At 50.4% G+C, this 14,329-nt stretch overlaps 1 protein-coding gene across 1 annotated transcript; it reads right to left on the bottom strand.

The window, feature by feature from the left end:
* Positions 1-3,941: 3,941 nt before the first annotated feature.
* LOC101835870 (serine protease 33-like) lies at positions 3,942-9,696 on the bottom strand. The gene is made up of 5 exons (XM_005081638.2): positions 9,511-9,696; positions 8,884-9,046; positions 6,932-7,212; positions 5,433-5,596; positions 3,942-4,639 (listed from the first exon to the last, which is right to left on the bottom strand). Exons 1-5 carry the CDS (start codon positions 9,638-9,640, stop codon positions 4,373-4,375), a joined length of 1,005 nt encoding a protein of 334 aa, XP_005081695.1. The 5' UTR covers positions 9,641-9,696; the 3' UTR covers positions 3,942-4,372.
* Positions 9,697-14,329: the final 4,633 nt, after the last annotated feature.

Genomic DNA, 14,329 nt, shown 5'->3' with positions numbered 1-14,329 from the left:
TACTCTTAACCACTGAGCCATCTCTCCAGTCCCTAAGGAGTTTGTAAAATGATGTATGTAGGGGCGGGGTGTCAGGGTTTGTGAGTGTAAGTGTAGGTGCCCTTAGAGTCCAAACCCATCAGACCCCTGGAGCTGGAAATGGAGGTGGACGATGGGAAGCAAACTTGGATCCTCAGCAAGAGCGTAGTCACTGAGAGTCCAAGTAGCCTCTAGTGGATTAAATCTTATACAAACTTGGGAAAAGCCTGTCAATATGAGTTTGATCCTGGAAGCCACCTGAAGGTAAAAGGGGAGAACCAACCTGCAAAATGCTGTCCTCTGACCTCCACGCATGAGCAGGCGTGCATCCCTGGATCACCATGCACACACATATACATAATAAACTAATTTATCAATGACTTTGTCAAGAAACGTGTATGAAAGGAACAGAGACACCGCTAGGCTGTCCATCTCAGAATCTCAGTGGCCTGTGACCACTGGAGGAGGTCTGTGTTTTTTAACTTTTTGTTGCGATCAAAATGCCCAACATAACTTGAGACAGGAAGGCTTTGTGTCAGCTCCACAGTTTGAGAGGTGTCAGGTTGTCGTGGTGCAGGGGAGGTATGGCAGAGCTCAGCAGGTCATATCAGAGAAGGCAGAAAGCAGGAGAGAGAGAGAGACAGGGACAGAGACAGAGAGACAGAGACAGAACAGGACAGGGCAGGATACACCTCCAAAAAGGACGGTGCCCCAGTAAAATAATCCCTCCTGCTAGGTCTCACCCACGATCTCGGTTAGTTTCCTATACTGCTGTAAGTCAGACATCATAACCAGTGCAATTTACAGGAAAAAGTTTATTTGGGGCTTACACGTTCAGAGGTTTAGCGGCCTTGACCATTGAGGCAGAAACATGGCAGCAGGCAGACAGTCATAGTGCTTGAGCAGCAGCTGGGAGTGTTCATCTTGAGATACAGCACAAGGCTGGGATGGTGGAGTCTTTTTGAAACCTCCAAGCCCACCCCTAGTGACAGCCTCACCTCCTAACCCTTCCCAAACATTGCTGCAAACGCAGGGGGGGCAGGGGGCGGCAAGTCCCACGTTTTCAAATATATGAGCCTGTAAGGGCCATTCTCAAATCATCACACCTATTTTTACCTTCTCCCAATAGTGCCATCACGCTATAAATCTACCAAGGAATTGCTTCATTCCTTAAGTCAGAACCTAGAGATCAAATTGTCTCTGGAAAAACCCTCAGAGACACACCCAAAAAAATATTTGCTGTCTATAATCTAGATGATTCTCAAGGCTACCAAGGTAAATGTTAAGATTAACCATCATTGACAGGGTGTGATGGCACACACTTTTAACCCCAACAGAGGCAAGTGGATCTCTGTGAGTTCAAGACTACCCTAGTTCTACATAGTATAAGTTCCAGGACATCCAGAGCTGCATAATAGAGAAACCTTGTCTCAAGAAATAAACAGAAAACATTAACGGCCACTGGGTCTGTACTGTTTGGTGTCCTCTGTGTGTCTTGAACCCCACTTCCTCCAGGAAATAGTGGGAATGGGAGGGTGGTGAATTCTCCAGCACTGCTTTCAGGGGCTCCCTCCAGTCAATGCATTTCCACTAACATGGGTGTCTACTCCTGGCAATCCTGAGCCTTAAACCTGGTGGCAAGGCAGAAGCAATCTGCCAGGGATCCTACCAAGAGGCGTTTAGGCAGCATTCCCAAATGGTGACCCCAAGAGATCTGGTGTGGCAACAACAGCCGTGATCTCCTTAACGTCACATGCTTGTGTTCAGTCCCTCCTGCCAAGAAAGGGCCAGTGGGCACAGGAGCTGGCCAAGACACTCCAGGGCAGAATGGATCCCAAGGCAGCAGGTTAGGGGACCAGATCCACCGGATAGGAAAAGACCAAGATTTTCCCAAGAACCTTTTTGTGTCCCTTAGCACCCTAGCCAGTCTCTGTGTGCTCCCTGGCGCCACAACGAAGCAGAGCTCACCACCCAGGCACAGTGACAGCTGCCGCCTTGAGAGAGTGGGGACAATCCTGACCTCAGCCCAAGGGGTTGCTCAGGCCACAGGTCCCAACCTGACCTTTCAGGCTGCCCAAGCATGTGTGTGTGCGTGTGTGTGTGCGTGCGTGTGTGTGCGTGTGTGTGCGTGTGTGTGCGTGTGTGTGTGCGTGCGTGCGTGTGTGTGTGCACGTGTGTGTGCGCGCGTGTGTGCGTGTGTGCGCGCGTGTGTGCGCGTGTGTGCGTGTGTGTGTGCGTGTGTGTGCGTGTGTGTGCGCGTGTGTGTGCGTGCGTGTGTGCGCGCGCGTGTGTGTGCGTGTGTGTGTGTGTGTGTGTGTGTGTGTGTGTGTGTGTGCAGGTCTACGGATAACTTACAAAAGTCTGTTCCTTTTACCATGTGGGTCCCAGGGTGAAAGTGAAGTCAGCAGACTTAGTGACAATTGCCTTTGCCCACTGAGACATCTCACCCACCCTACCCACTTCCTTGACAGCCTCTCCCCTCTGAGGGGATTAGCACTTTCTTCGCTCGACCTCTCTGTTTTCATTAGGCTGCCAGCCTACGGGGCTCCTGAGAAACTAGACAGTAACCGTGGGTAGTCATGTCCCAGCTGGGCAGTGCTTGAGAAAGCCTCTCACATGAGAAGAGAGTGGGCCACACTCCTCCCTGGTGTACCCTAGCCAGTAAGCACAGAGTTTGGGGAGAGCACCTCAGATGTGACAGGTGGAGGAGACTTGGGAACATGGGAACCATAGTGATAGCTGACTGAATGGATAATTGATCTGGAAACAGACACGAGCCATTTACCTCAGTGGGGCTGGCAGTGCATGTGAGACGTGATGTACCACCTGAAGTCTAGCCAGCCCTGCCCCATCCCCATCACCACTATGGTCCCTGTTCCAGCCTAGAGGAAGGCTGTCACTAGGCCCAGGGGCCCTGTGGATGCCTCTGAAGCTGACCAGCCAGCCAGAGATAGCTCTGGATGCTGACAATCCTGTCACAGCAGGCAAAAAGAGTGACGGTGACCCATGTACACCAAAGGAGACTACAGGGAAGAGCCTGTGTTCGTGTTAGTAAAGCACCAGAGACAAGAATTGGTGGAGGAAAATGAGACGGTGGTGGCTCCTCTGTATGTGGACCTGAAGCAAAGGAAACCAGGGGCTCCACGGGCTGTGGGTATCCTGGGACAGTGTGACCATTGGGCTAGAGAGGTATCCTGGGACAGGCTGAGGCTCACCCCAAACACATTAGTCTCTCCCCATCTCCCGCCCCCTCCTTTCCTTGGGAAACTCCTCTTCCATCTTCACCTTTGCCTGGGATGCCGCCTCAGCCCTGCCCTCCAGCTGAGGTATCATATACCCAGGCAGTTTCCAGGTTTCCCTCGAGGGACAGGACAGGGAAGGACACAGGTTGAAAGCATCCCCTGCTTGTCACCATACCAGAATTATTCACACCCAGAGGTGTGAGCTGGCATCTCACCTGCCCAGCCCAGGCAGGCACAGGCCTGACCCACCACCATCCCTGCCCATAGCCTGGGGGAATTGGGCCCATACCTGCCAGTAATGCAGAGATTCACTGCAATTCCTACCAATGACCTCTAGGATTTACCTGACATCTACCTATGACCCTGGAAGTCACCTCATGACTAACTTATGACCCTGATATTATCCCAGTCCTGCCAATGGTCTCTTCAGGAAATGCTGCTCTGCCATTCCTAGAGGAAGGATGCTGAACCAAGAGGAACTGGACAAGCTTCAGTTTCCAACCCTTATTTGTCCTGCTTCTGAGTGACGGGGCTGAGAGCAATGTGCACACAGGAGTGCCAAGAGTCTGGTGACACTATGTGGATGATGTTTGCACATATAGACATGTAGGGGCATCCTCTGGATGCCTGTGGAAACTGAAGCTCGTGGGCGTAGGAGGAACCACACACTGGGGAAATGTGTCCTGCTGTATCCAGTCTTTATTGCTTCAGATATAGCCTCACTATAGAGAGACCAGCCCAGTCACAGAAGCCACCAAAGGATACCCTTAAAGGTGGCTCCACCCTCGAGTGAGAGGCAAGAAAGATTCCTGTCCCTCCACCCCTGAAAATCCACAGACACCCCAGGGAGTGAGAGGCAGCCGAGGGCCAATGGGGGCCAGAAAACTAGAGCTTAGCTGATGGTCCCAGGGATCTTAATGATGTGGGAGTTAGGATGCTTCTGTGGGGTGAGGAGAGGGTCCCTGGAGAGCAGAGTACAGATGGGGTGCTTGTCTGCAGGTAACTATACATGGAGGGCACTAGAAGGGGGTCCTGAGAGAAGTCACTCTAGCCTAGGAGCAGAGAGAGGGCAAAAGTTCCAAATATAGCGGCTGAGATAATGAAATTGCAGGTTAGGGCCCCAGGAAGAGGAAGGAGCTAGCCAGGGATGCCAGGAACAGGAACAGGCCAGAGACTGAGGTCCCTGCAAGGCTCAGAGAGAAGCTCTTCACTTCTAGGGCTGAGTTCCACATCGTGTTCTCAATCCATGAGGTGTAGACGCTGACATTGGTGTACACACCTGGTCTCTTGGGCAGAGCACAGTCGGATCCCCAACTCACCACCCCTGCCTGGATCCAGACACCATTAATGTCACAGACCAGGGGACCTCCAGAATCACCCTGAGAAGAAAAAAGGGATCCAAAGTGTTGCTTGAGTCTGCAGCCTTTGTTATACAGGTAGGAAATCAAAACTCTCCATCCAATCCAGTCCCGCCTGACTATTCATCATAGTAGACAGGATCAATGAATTGGAAGTTTCTAGAAGGTTTCAGGAATGGGTGATCTGAGAACTGAAGGAGAGTAGAGCCCCTAGCAGCCACACCCTGTCTCTAAATAAAATATGAACTCTGTGCCACAGCTGGCTGTGTGTTCAGAGCTGAGAGCAGGGGCCACTTCAGAGCTTCTGACAGTGCTGCTTACTTCAGAGCTTCTGACAGTGCTGCTTACTTCAGAGCTTCTGACAGTGCTGCTTACTTCAGAGCTTCTGACAGTGCTGCTTACTTCGGTTTGTTTGGTTTTGTCTAGAACATCTCTTTGAAGTAACAATTAAGAGGTATTTGGCAGTCAGGGTGTGTAGAAGAGCAAACGAGACAGGATAAAACCAACCAAGCAAACTTAAATGTGGCTTGCTCCTCTTGAAAACACAGTCAAAGGCTCTTAGTGTTGCACTCTCTCTCTCTCTCTCTCTCTCTCTCTCTCTCTCTCTCTCTCTCTCTCTCTCTCTCTCTCTCGTACGTGTGTGTGTGTGTGTGTGTGTGTGTGTGTGTGTGTGTGTGTGTGTGTGTGTGTGTGTTGGTACTGTTGTTTTTAAGATGCCCAGCCCTCCTGGAAGGTTCTGATGTGATGGGGAGAAGAGCACCCTGCCCACTGGAGTTACTGGTGAGGTGTCACTGTCTGGATGTGACTCACTCACATTACAGGCATCCTTCTCGCCTTCCTTGAAGCCAGCGCACAGCATGTCTCCAAAAATGACGGGCTCCGTGCTGGAAATGGAGTTATCCTGGTAGTAGTCATTGCAGGTCTGAGCATCAATAAGAGGCACTTGCAACTCCTTCAGGGTAAAAGGTGGTGGGAGAGCTAGAGTTGGGAGAGAGTAGAGTTAGGGGAAGGGGACACTTCATCTCCTCCCAGTTCCGCATGTTTAACTGAGCCCCACAGCCAGGGTCATTTCTTCTGCTTCTCTGAACAGGACCTTGTTTCACCCCCCCATGAAACCCTGACAGCTTTGCAGAGGTGGCATCCCAGAATGAGGACGTAGATTCGTCCTCATGGTCACAAACTGGGGAGATCTTTGCTCTTCCTCCCCCAGCTGGGCACACAAGATGTATGATGGCTCTGTGGGTCTCAGCTTCTCTCCCAGTGTCAGGACAATGGGATGGGATGTGCGCGGGCAGAGGACACAGGACAATAAGCACGAGCCTGTAGCTGACTTCAGAACACTGGCCTGTGGTCAAGTCACACCCATCACGGGACCCTACTCTTCTTAACGTTCCAAATATCAAGTCGAAGGTGACTTAGATGCCCAGTGGGTTAAACAATGTGGTCCCAAATTCATGTCTACCCAAAACTTCAGAATGTAACTTTATCATCAAGCAGGAGACTTGCAGATGTGACTGGCTAAGATGGTGTCACAGTAGATCAAGATGAGAGGCTCTTAACAGACACAGAGAGGGGACCACACGACAATGGAGGGCTGTGTGAACCCTAAGGCCAAGACTGGAGTGACACAGCTAAGAACAAAGGATCACCCAGTGCTGGCAGAGGTGAAGGTCAAAAGCCTCCCTAGAGCCCTGAAAGGGTTGAGGCCCAGATAATACCTTCATTTCAGGGTTCTGGGCTCCTGAACTCTGATTTGTCATGAGTCTCAGAGCACTAAAACAAGGTGAGATCACAAATACAACGGCAGGGCTGGGGGCCATGCTGACGCAGCTGGAAACGGAAATGCCTGAGGCAGCATCGTGCCATGAGCCTCCGGCATTAACCCCACCAGGTTAGCTTTCTTGAGAGCTCACTGACAAGAGGAAGAACCAGGTCCCCATCAGATTGTGAAGGCTGTCCTGTCAAAACTGAGTCCCTGGCAAGCACTGTCCACAAAGGCCGTGGCAGCAAAGGCAGCAGGAAGGCTGTAATGCAGACTGAATCGGAATCCCTCAACCCATTGCTGACTGTAACACTATCCTTCTGGTTATTAGACTCCAAGAGGATGCCTGAGGGCCAGCAGCAGTCGGCTGGTGATGAGCTAGTGTGGCAATGTGTCAATGCACCCTCTGTGGTGGACATTCTTTGCATAGACTCCATATGGGTCCTGTCTGAGGGTTGGGGCTGACCACAGGGAAGGTATCAAGACTGGCCCTTGCTGAACACACATCTCCACTCTCCCCCTGCCCTGGCACCAGCTCCAAACATCCTTACGTTGATTTGTGGCAATGTATCCCCAGCCAGTGACCCAGCACTGGGTGCCAGGGCCCAGGGGGTCTCCAGGTCTCGGGAGGCAGACTGGAAGGATGTAGTCACCAAAGGAGACGGATGAAGCCAGCTGCACCAGGGCAATGTCTCCACTACTGTGCTCATTTTCTGAGTAGCTCGGGTGCTTGATAAACTGGGCCACAGTTCTCGGCTCATGGGGTTCACTGGACTCAGGGTAGGAGGAGATGGTACCCAGCAGTACTGTGTAGACAGACAAACTCTGGTCCCTGGGGAAAATGGGAAGGACAATGGGTGAAAAAGACAATCTTTATGGGGAGGCTCTACTATCCAATATTGCCACTGAGCTTTTCTGAGAGCTAAGCACCCCCTTTTAATGGCCATCATTAATGATCATTGTAACGCATAAGTTTTCTGTCATTTCTTCCATTTTTCAGGTATGGAACACAACTAGCAAAGTCATGTTACCCATCAAAAGGCCATCAGACTATTGAGCAGTACATTCAAAACCTTGGATTCTTTTTTTTTAACATTTATTTATTTATTATGTATACAACATGTCTGTATGCCCACAGGCCAGAAGAGGGCACCAGATCTCATTACAGATTGGTGAGATCCACCATGTGGTTGCTGGGAATTGAACTCAGGACCTCTGGAAGAGCAGGCAGTGCTCTTATCCTCTGAACCATCTCTCCAGCCCAAAAACCTTGGATTCTTGAGGTGCTGGGGAGATGGGTCAATGTGTAAGAATACTTGTGGTACAAGCATAAAGACTTGAATTTGGATCCCCACAACCCACATAAAAGTCAGGCCCAGCACTGTTCACACCTCAATCCCAGCCTGTCCCTGTAGAGAGGTAGAAGGTGAAGACAGGAGAATTAATAAATACTTCCTGACCAGGTGTACACAGCAGTGGACAAAAAGAGAGACCCTGCCTCAAAAACCAAGGTGAAAGGCAAGGAATGACACCTGAGGTTGTCCTTTGACCTTCACACACTCATTGTGGCATGTTTGTGCCCACACACACACACACACACACACACACACACACACACACACACACGAACAAATACTTCACTCATGTACATACACTTACACAAAGACCTTGGTTTCTTAAGGGCTGTTTTCAGGAGCTGTTGATTCTGTGTTTGTGTGTATGTTGGTGGGTGTGTCTGTGTGTGTGTCTGTGTGTGTATGTACGTTGGTGGCTGTGCCTGTGTGTTAGTGTGTGTCTGTGTGTTGGTGTATGTGTATGTCTGAGTGTTAGTCGGTGTGTCTGTGTGTTTGTGTGTGTGTCTGTGTGTTGGTAGGTGTGTCTGTGTATTGGTGGGTATATCTATATATTGGTGGGTGTGTCTGTGTGTATGTGTCTGTGTGTTGGTGGTATATCTGTATGTTGGTGGGTATGTCTCTGTGTGTGTCTGTGTGTTGATGGGTATGTCTCTGTGTGTGTGTCTGTGTGTTGGTGTGTCTGTGTGTGTGTTGGTGGGTGTGCACACTCCTGTGCATGTACAGAAAACAGAGAATGATATCAGATGCCCTGCTCTATCTCTGTTACTCTTGACCTTGAGATGGGAATTCTCGAAGAACCTAGAGCTACACTAGAGCTCAGCAATCCCCTGAGTTCCTCCTGTTTCCACATACACCCCCAGTACTGGTCACACCTAGCTTTTTACACGAATTGGGGCAGGTAATTTGAACTCAGGTCCTCATGCTTGTATAACAAGCCCTCCTACCCTCTGAGCCATCCTCTATACCCAAGACCAGGTGACTGACCCACCAGGGCCAGCCTAAAGCCAGGTAATTTTGATGCTAAAGAAACATGGCCCTGCCTTATCTCCTGTCATAGTAGGCAGAAGTTGTGGTTCAGATGGAGAAATGAGAGGAATGTAGAGAAGTTCAGCCGGCCCCGCCCACATGACCCTTAGGGAGACACTCACTGGCTGAAGCAGTGGGCAGCTGTCAACACCCACTTCTCAGCAATCAGGGAGCCCCCACACACGTGCTCCCCATTCTCCCTCACGCTGACCTGCCAAGGCCACTGGCCTGGCTGGGCATCCTCTCCCGACACGATGCGGCCTGAGGCCCTGGGACGTCCACACACTGCAAGGAATCAGTAGAATTGAGTGACACAGGGCTACTCTGCCCTCCTGTATACCTCAAACCTGCCTTATTTGTCACAGCCCCTGGGACTTGACCAGTAGGGGCCAGAGGATGTACCCCGTGCCTGGCCCCTAACAGCCTCTGCCTCATATAAGACCTCGAGAAGCCAGGGTCAGACACCTCTCTGGTCGGCCTCTAAACTATGCTCCTGCTGTCTCCTTCCTGTATGCCCAGGACTTGAATGCTGAGGCAGGAGGATCAAAATCAGAAGGCTAATTTTGTCCACATAATAAAGTGGAGGCCAGTCTGGCCTACAATGAGATCTGGTCTCAAAGCTAAAAGAAACAGAATAAAACTAAAAAATAAAATAAAAACAAAAACAAACAAACGAAAAACCCACCTGGCAACAAAACGTACACTCCACGTGTCTTCCTGAAGCTACTGTCCCCACCCACCCATCTTACCTGAATCCAGGTTAGTGTGACTACTGTCTATCGTAGGAGACACGCTATAGGAATCGGTTATGAGGTTCTCGCTTCCCAGAAGGGCTCCAGGAAAAAGAATAAACAGGATGGCAGGCAGGGCCAGCTCCATGATACACCTGCTGGGGGCCAGAGGTTTCCAGGCACTCCAGGAAGAAGGAAGGTGACTGTAGCTCTTGTGCGGATTTCTGGGCTCGCCCTGGGTGGGGCTCACCCTCCACACCTGCCCTGAAGCCTTGAGAGAGGCGTAACACTGCCACTGTTCCTGAGCACAGAGACCCTGGCCTCCACACATGCTGCATGCTCTGAGGTCCTATGGTCTTTCCCATCCTGATCCAGGAACCACAGCATCTACAGATCTTCTGTTGATGCAGGACCAGAGCACAGTGTGCCTGGCACGGCACCAACCACAGGGCGCACCCCCAGGCTCCCCAGGAGCTGCTCTGATCACACCCTCAGCACTGGAACTGAGACTCTGGGTGCGGTCAAGGCCCACAGGGGCAAAGCCGGGGAATCCCACCTTCAGCTCTTGTTGCAGGGTCCAAGGCCCCAGCAGATGGAAGGGAACGGGTGGACCTGAGCTGATTCCCAGGGTCTACTAGAAAATGTCCTCCTCATTCTGCCCCATCAGCCATTCATGTTCCCCCCAGAGTCCAGAAGTCACCAGGAAAGGCTAAAATGTCCTTGCCATGAGAACACATAGAGCAGGTGCCTTCATGTCCATCACTGCCCACTAGAGGGCAGACATGCTGGCCCTTTGGCTCCAGGGGACTTGGTTAGAAATTGTGTAGGCAGAAGGGCTTGCCAGCCTGGAGCAGGAGGCACTGAGACATCTTTTGGACTCCTGTGTTATTTGTCTTCTCCACTTCTCCAGAAGTTTCTATTCTGTTGGCTACCCTCCACTCAGTCTCTAAGAAATGCCTTCCAAGAAGGCGTTACCCATGGAAAGGCTCAGTGGCCTTCCAAACATCCCAAATGTCGCACTGAAAAAAAAAATCATGCACGGTGATTACATCACAGCTGCAGTATGGCTTTAATCAGGGTAAAGTAACCTTATGCTTCAGACTTAAGAACACTAGTATTGGATCCAATATTACATTTCTGCAACCACTTTCATCCTGTGTGCAATCTGTTCACCAATGCATTTGGAATTTAAAAAGAAAAGGGAAACAAGAACTTAGGATATCATTCAGTTGGTAGAATGCCTGCCTAGCATGCATGAAGCTGCTTTTGATCACATAAACCACGTGTGGAGCATAGCACACACCTGCAATTCCAGTACTCGGTGGGTGGAGACCAGTGAGTCATCACTCAGAGTCATCCTAGGCCTCCAGGCTGAGCTTGATGCTGCGGTGGTCTGAGTGAGAGTGGCCCCCATAGGCTCACACATCTGAATGCTTGGTCTCCAGCTGGAGGATAAGAATTAGGAGGTGTGGCCTTGTCAGAGGAGATGTGTCACTGGGGGTCCATAGTAACACTCTCAGATGCTGTTCCGGTACCATGCCTGTCTACCTGCCACCATGATGAGAATGTACAAATCCTCTGAAACTGTAAGACCCCGGCTAAACATTTTCTACATTGGATAGTTCCATGTCAACTCAACACAGGCTAGAGTCATCAGAGAAAAGACTCTCAATCAAGAAAATGTCTCCTAAGATCAGACCACAGGCAAGCCTGTAGGGCATTTTCACAATTAGTGATTCCTGGGAGAGAAGCCAGCTCACGGTGGGTGGGGCCACCCCTGGGCTGGTGGACTTGGGTTCTATAATAAAGCAGGCCAAGCAAGCCCTAGGGAGCAGGCCAGTAAGCAGCCCACTCCATGGCCTCTGTGCCAGCTCCTGCCTCCAGGTTCCTGCCCTGTTTGAGTTCCTGTCCTGACTTCCTTCACTGATAAACAGTGATATAAAAGTACAAGCTGAATAAATCCTTTCCTGAATTACTTTTGGTCATGGTATTTCATCACAGCAATAATAGCCCTGACTAAGACACTTTCATTTTTAGAGCTGCCTTGGTCATGGTCTCTTCACAGCAATAGAACAGTAACTAAGACAGAGGCCAACCTGGGCTACAGGGGACCCTGAGAAAGACAGCGAGGACAATGGGGAAGGAGGGAAGAATGAAGGAAGGATTGATTTATGAGAGAATTAAAAAAATGATAATCTCTTTACCCATGTGCACTCACTGGATGATATACAGAAATCTTGTTAGAATCCTGCAAGATAGTAAATACATTCATCAACCATGTGATAGACTCTTGTGTTTGCAAAAGAGACTGAGCCGGGTGTTGGTGGCGCACACCTTTAATCCCAGCACTCGGGAGGCAGAGGCAGGTGGATCTCTGTGAGTTCGAGGCCAGCCTGGTCTACAAAGCGAGTTCCAGGACAGCCTCCAAAGCCACAGAGAAACCCTGTCACGGAAAAAAAAAAAAAGCAAAAGAGACTGAAGTCTCATGATTCACAACCAGTCTTGAGAATAAAGGGCATGTAAGATCTTAGGAGTTTTTCTAGAAACGGTGCTGGAGCTGAGCACGGTGGTGCACCTAAGAGAGGCGAGGCGGCGCGTCACACGTTGAAGACCCGACCAGGCGGTGGACTGAGACCCATTTTTTTGTTTGTTTGTTTGTTTGTTTTTTGAGACAGGGTTTCTCTGTGGCTTTGGAGGCTGTTCTGGAACTCGCTTGGTAGTCCAGGCTGGTCTCGAACGCACAGAGATCCGCCTGCCTCTGCCTCCCGAGTGCTGGGATTAAAGGCATGCGCCACCAACACCCAGCAAGACCCTTCTTAATAAAAGGGAAAGGGAGAACTGAAGACGTAGCCTGGTGGTAGAGCATTTGCCCAGCTTCGAGAGGCCCTGGATTCACCCACCGTCACTGCCACTGTAACATAGCCGTTTCCTCTGAATTCAAACAGTCCCTCCTAGAGAAAGGAGGGAGGAATATAGTAGCCAGAAAACTAGAAAACTCAGAGAGCTGGGAAAACAGCTCAGTCCGTTAGGTGCTTGCACAAGCCTGAAGACCTGAGTCTGAGTACTAGCATGTGTATAAAAAGTCAGGTATGGTGTCGTTCACTTATAATCTTTTTTTTTTTTTTTTTTTTTTTTTTTTTGGTTTTTCGAGACAGGGTTTCCCTGTGGCTTTGGAGGCTGTCCTGGAACTCGCTTGGTAGTCCAGGCTGGTCTCGAACTCATAGAGATCCGCCTGCCTCTGCCTCCCGAGTGCTGGGATTAAAGGCGTGGGCCACCAACGCCCGGCTCACTTATAATCTTAATGCTGGGGAGGTGGAGACAGACTTCAAGAGCTTGTAGGCCAGGCTCATGAGCAAGCCCCAGGCTCCACTGAGAAATTCTGTCTCAAAACAAACAAGCCAGGGTAGAGAGCTGGAGAGACAGCTCAGCAATTAAGAGCACTTGGTGCCATTGCAGGGGCCCAAGCTTGGATTCTTAGTACCCAGATAACAGCTCACAGTCATCTGTGACTTTAGTTCCAGAGGATCTAGTGCCCTCTTCTGGCCTTCATGGGCACTGCCTGCATGTGGTGCCCTTAGATTCATGCAGGCAAAACACTCAAGCATATAAAATAAATTAATGAATCTTGCCGGGCGGTGGTGGAGCACACCTTTAATCCCAGCACGTGGGAGGCAGAGGCAGGTGGATCTCTGTGAGTTCAAGACCAGCCTGGTCTACAAGAGCTACGCTACTAGGCCAGCCTCCAAAGCCACAGAGAAACCCTGTCTTGAAAAACAAAAATTAATTAGGTCAGGAGTGGGTGGCACATACCTTTAATCCCAGAACTTGGGAGCAGAGGCAGGCCATTCTCTGAGTTCAAGGCCAACCTGGCCTAGATAGTGAGTTCTGGGGCCATGTAGAGAGACTCTGCCTCAAAAGTAAATAAGCCACAGAAAAACCCTGTCTTGAAACCCACCCCCCAAAAAAATTAATGACTCTTGAAAGAAAGAAAGAAGAGCGGAAGGGAGGAAAGAAAGAAGGGAATAAACAAGGTAGATTGCTCCTGAGAAATGACCCCTGAGGTTGACTTCTGGACTCAGCACGCACCTGGTCACACACACACATGGGGTGGGGTGGGGGTGGGGAGGGCTCACACCTGGTCACACACAGTCACACACATGGGGTGGGGTGGGGGTGGGGAGGGCTCAGAGAGTTGAAGGTAAGATCCATAAAGCCCCTCCCTCAGGTTATAAAGGCAGTTTTAACGATTGCTGAGGGAGGAAAGTATGTAGCTGGCAGGGCTGCTTGTAGGTTGAGTCATCCATATCTAGGGTGTACTTTGGAGATTCTGCTGCCTTTGAGTGATCCATGTTCTAACATATAGTCCCAGTAAAGTCACTAGTTCACGAAACTACACTGGGGCTGATTCTTTTCTTTGGTCTGTCGTTGGTGTCCTGTCTTGGATGAATAGACATCTGCTATTTTCTCTCCCAGGAAAAGTCATACAATATTCTCCAAGAAAGGGGATGGGAAGGGAAGGCCAGGGAAAGGGAAGGAAGAATAGGGGAGGGAGGGGAGAGAAGGGGAAGAGAGGGGAGGGGGAACAGTGGGGGAGAACAAGGATGGGGAGGGAAATAAAGGGGGCAACAGGGAAAGGAAGGGAAGAGTTGTGATTAGGAAAAAACAACTGTGTTGGAAAATTCCTCCAAGACCGGAGTCCATGCCTACCCTGTTAATCTCTGGTCCTTAGGTCTCACACCCATCCACAGCCTTTTCTGTCTCCAGGTACCTGGCTACCTGCTGATTGCGGCACTGGTAAACCTCCCTGGGGTCTCACCAGATGGCAAAGAGCTGCAGA

This window comes from Mesocricetus auratus, unplaced genomic scaffold, assembly GCF_017639785.1.
Source record: "Mesocricetus auratus isolate SY011 unplaced genomic scaffold, BCM_Maur_2.0 Super-Scaffold_100007, whole genome shotgun sequence".
Taxonomy (NCBI): domain Eukaryota; kingdom Metazoa; phylum Chordata; class Mammalia; order Rodentia; family Cricetidae; genus Mesocricetus; species Mesocricetus auratus.
This window is presented reverse-complemented; position numbering and strand designations above follow the sequence as displayed.

What these genes read in the sequence shown, in the direction of transcription:
- LOC101835870 (XM_005081638.2), bottom strand. Translation starts at nt 9,640, where the DNA reads ATGGAGCTGGCCCTGCCTGCCATCCTGTTTATTCTTTTTCCTGGAGCC. An exon ending in GCTGCCCACTGCTTCAGCCA is followed by an intron (nt 7,213 to 8,883) that starts GTGAGTGTCTCC and finishes CATTTTCCCCAG; the next exon opens with GGACCAGAGTTTGTCTGTCT. An exon ending in GCGAGAAGGATGCCTGTAAT is followed by an intron (nt 4,640 to 5,432) that starts GTGAGTGAGTCA and finishes TTTTCTTCTCAG; the next exon opens with GGTGATTCTGGAGGTCCCCT.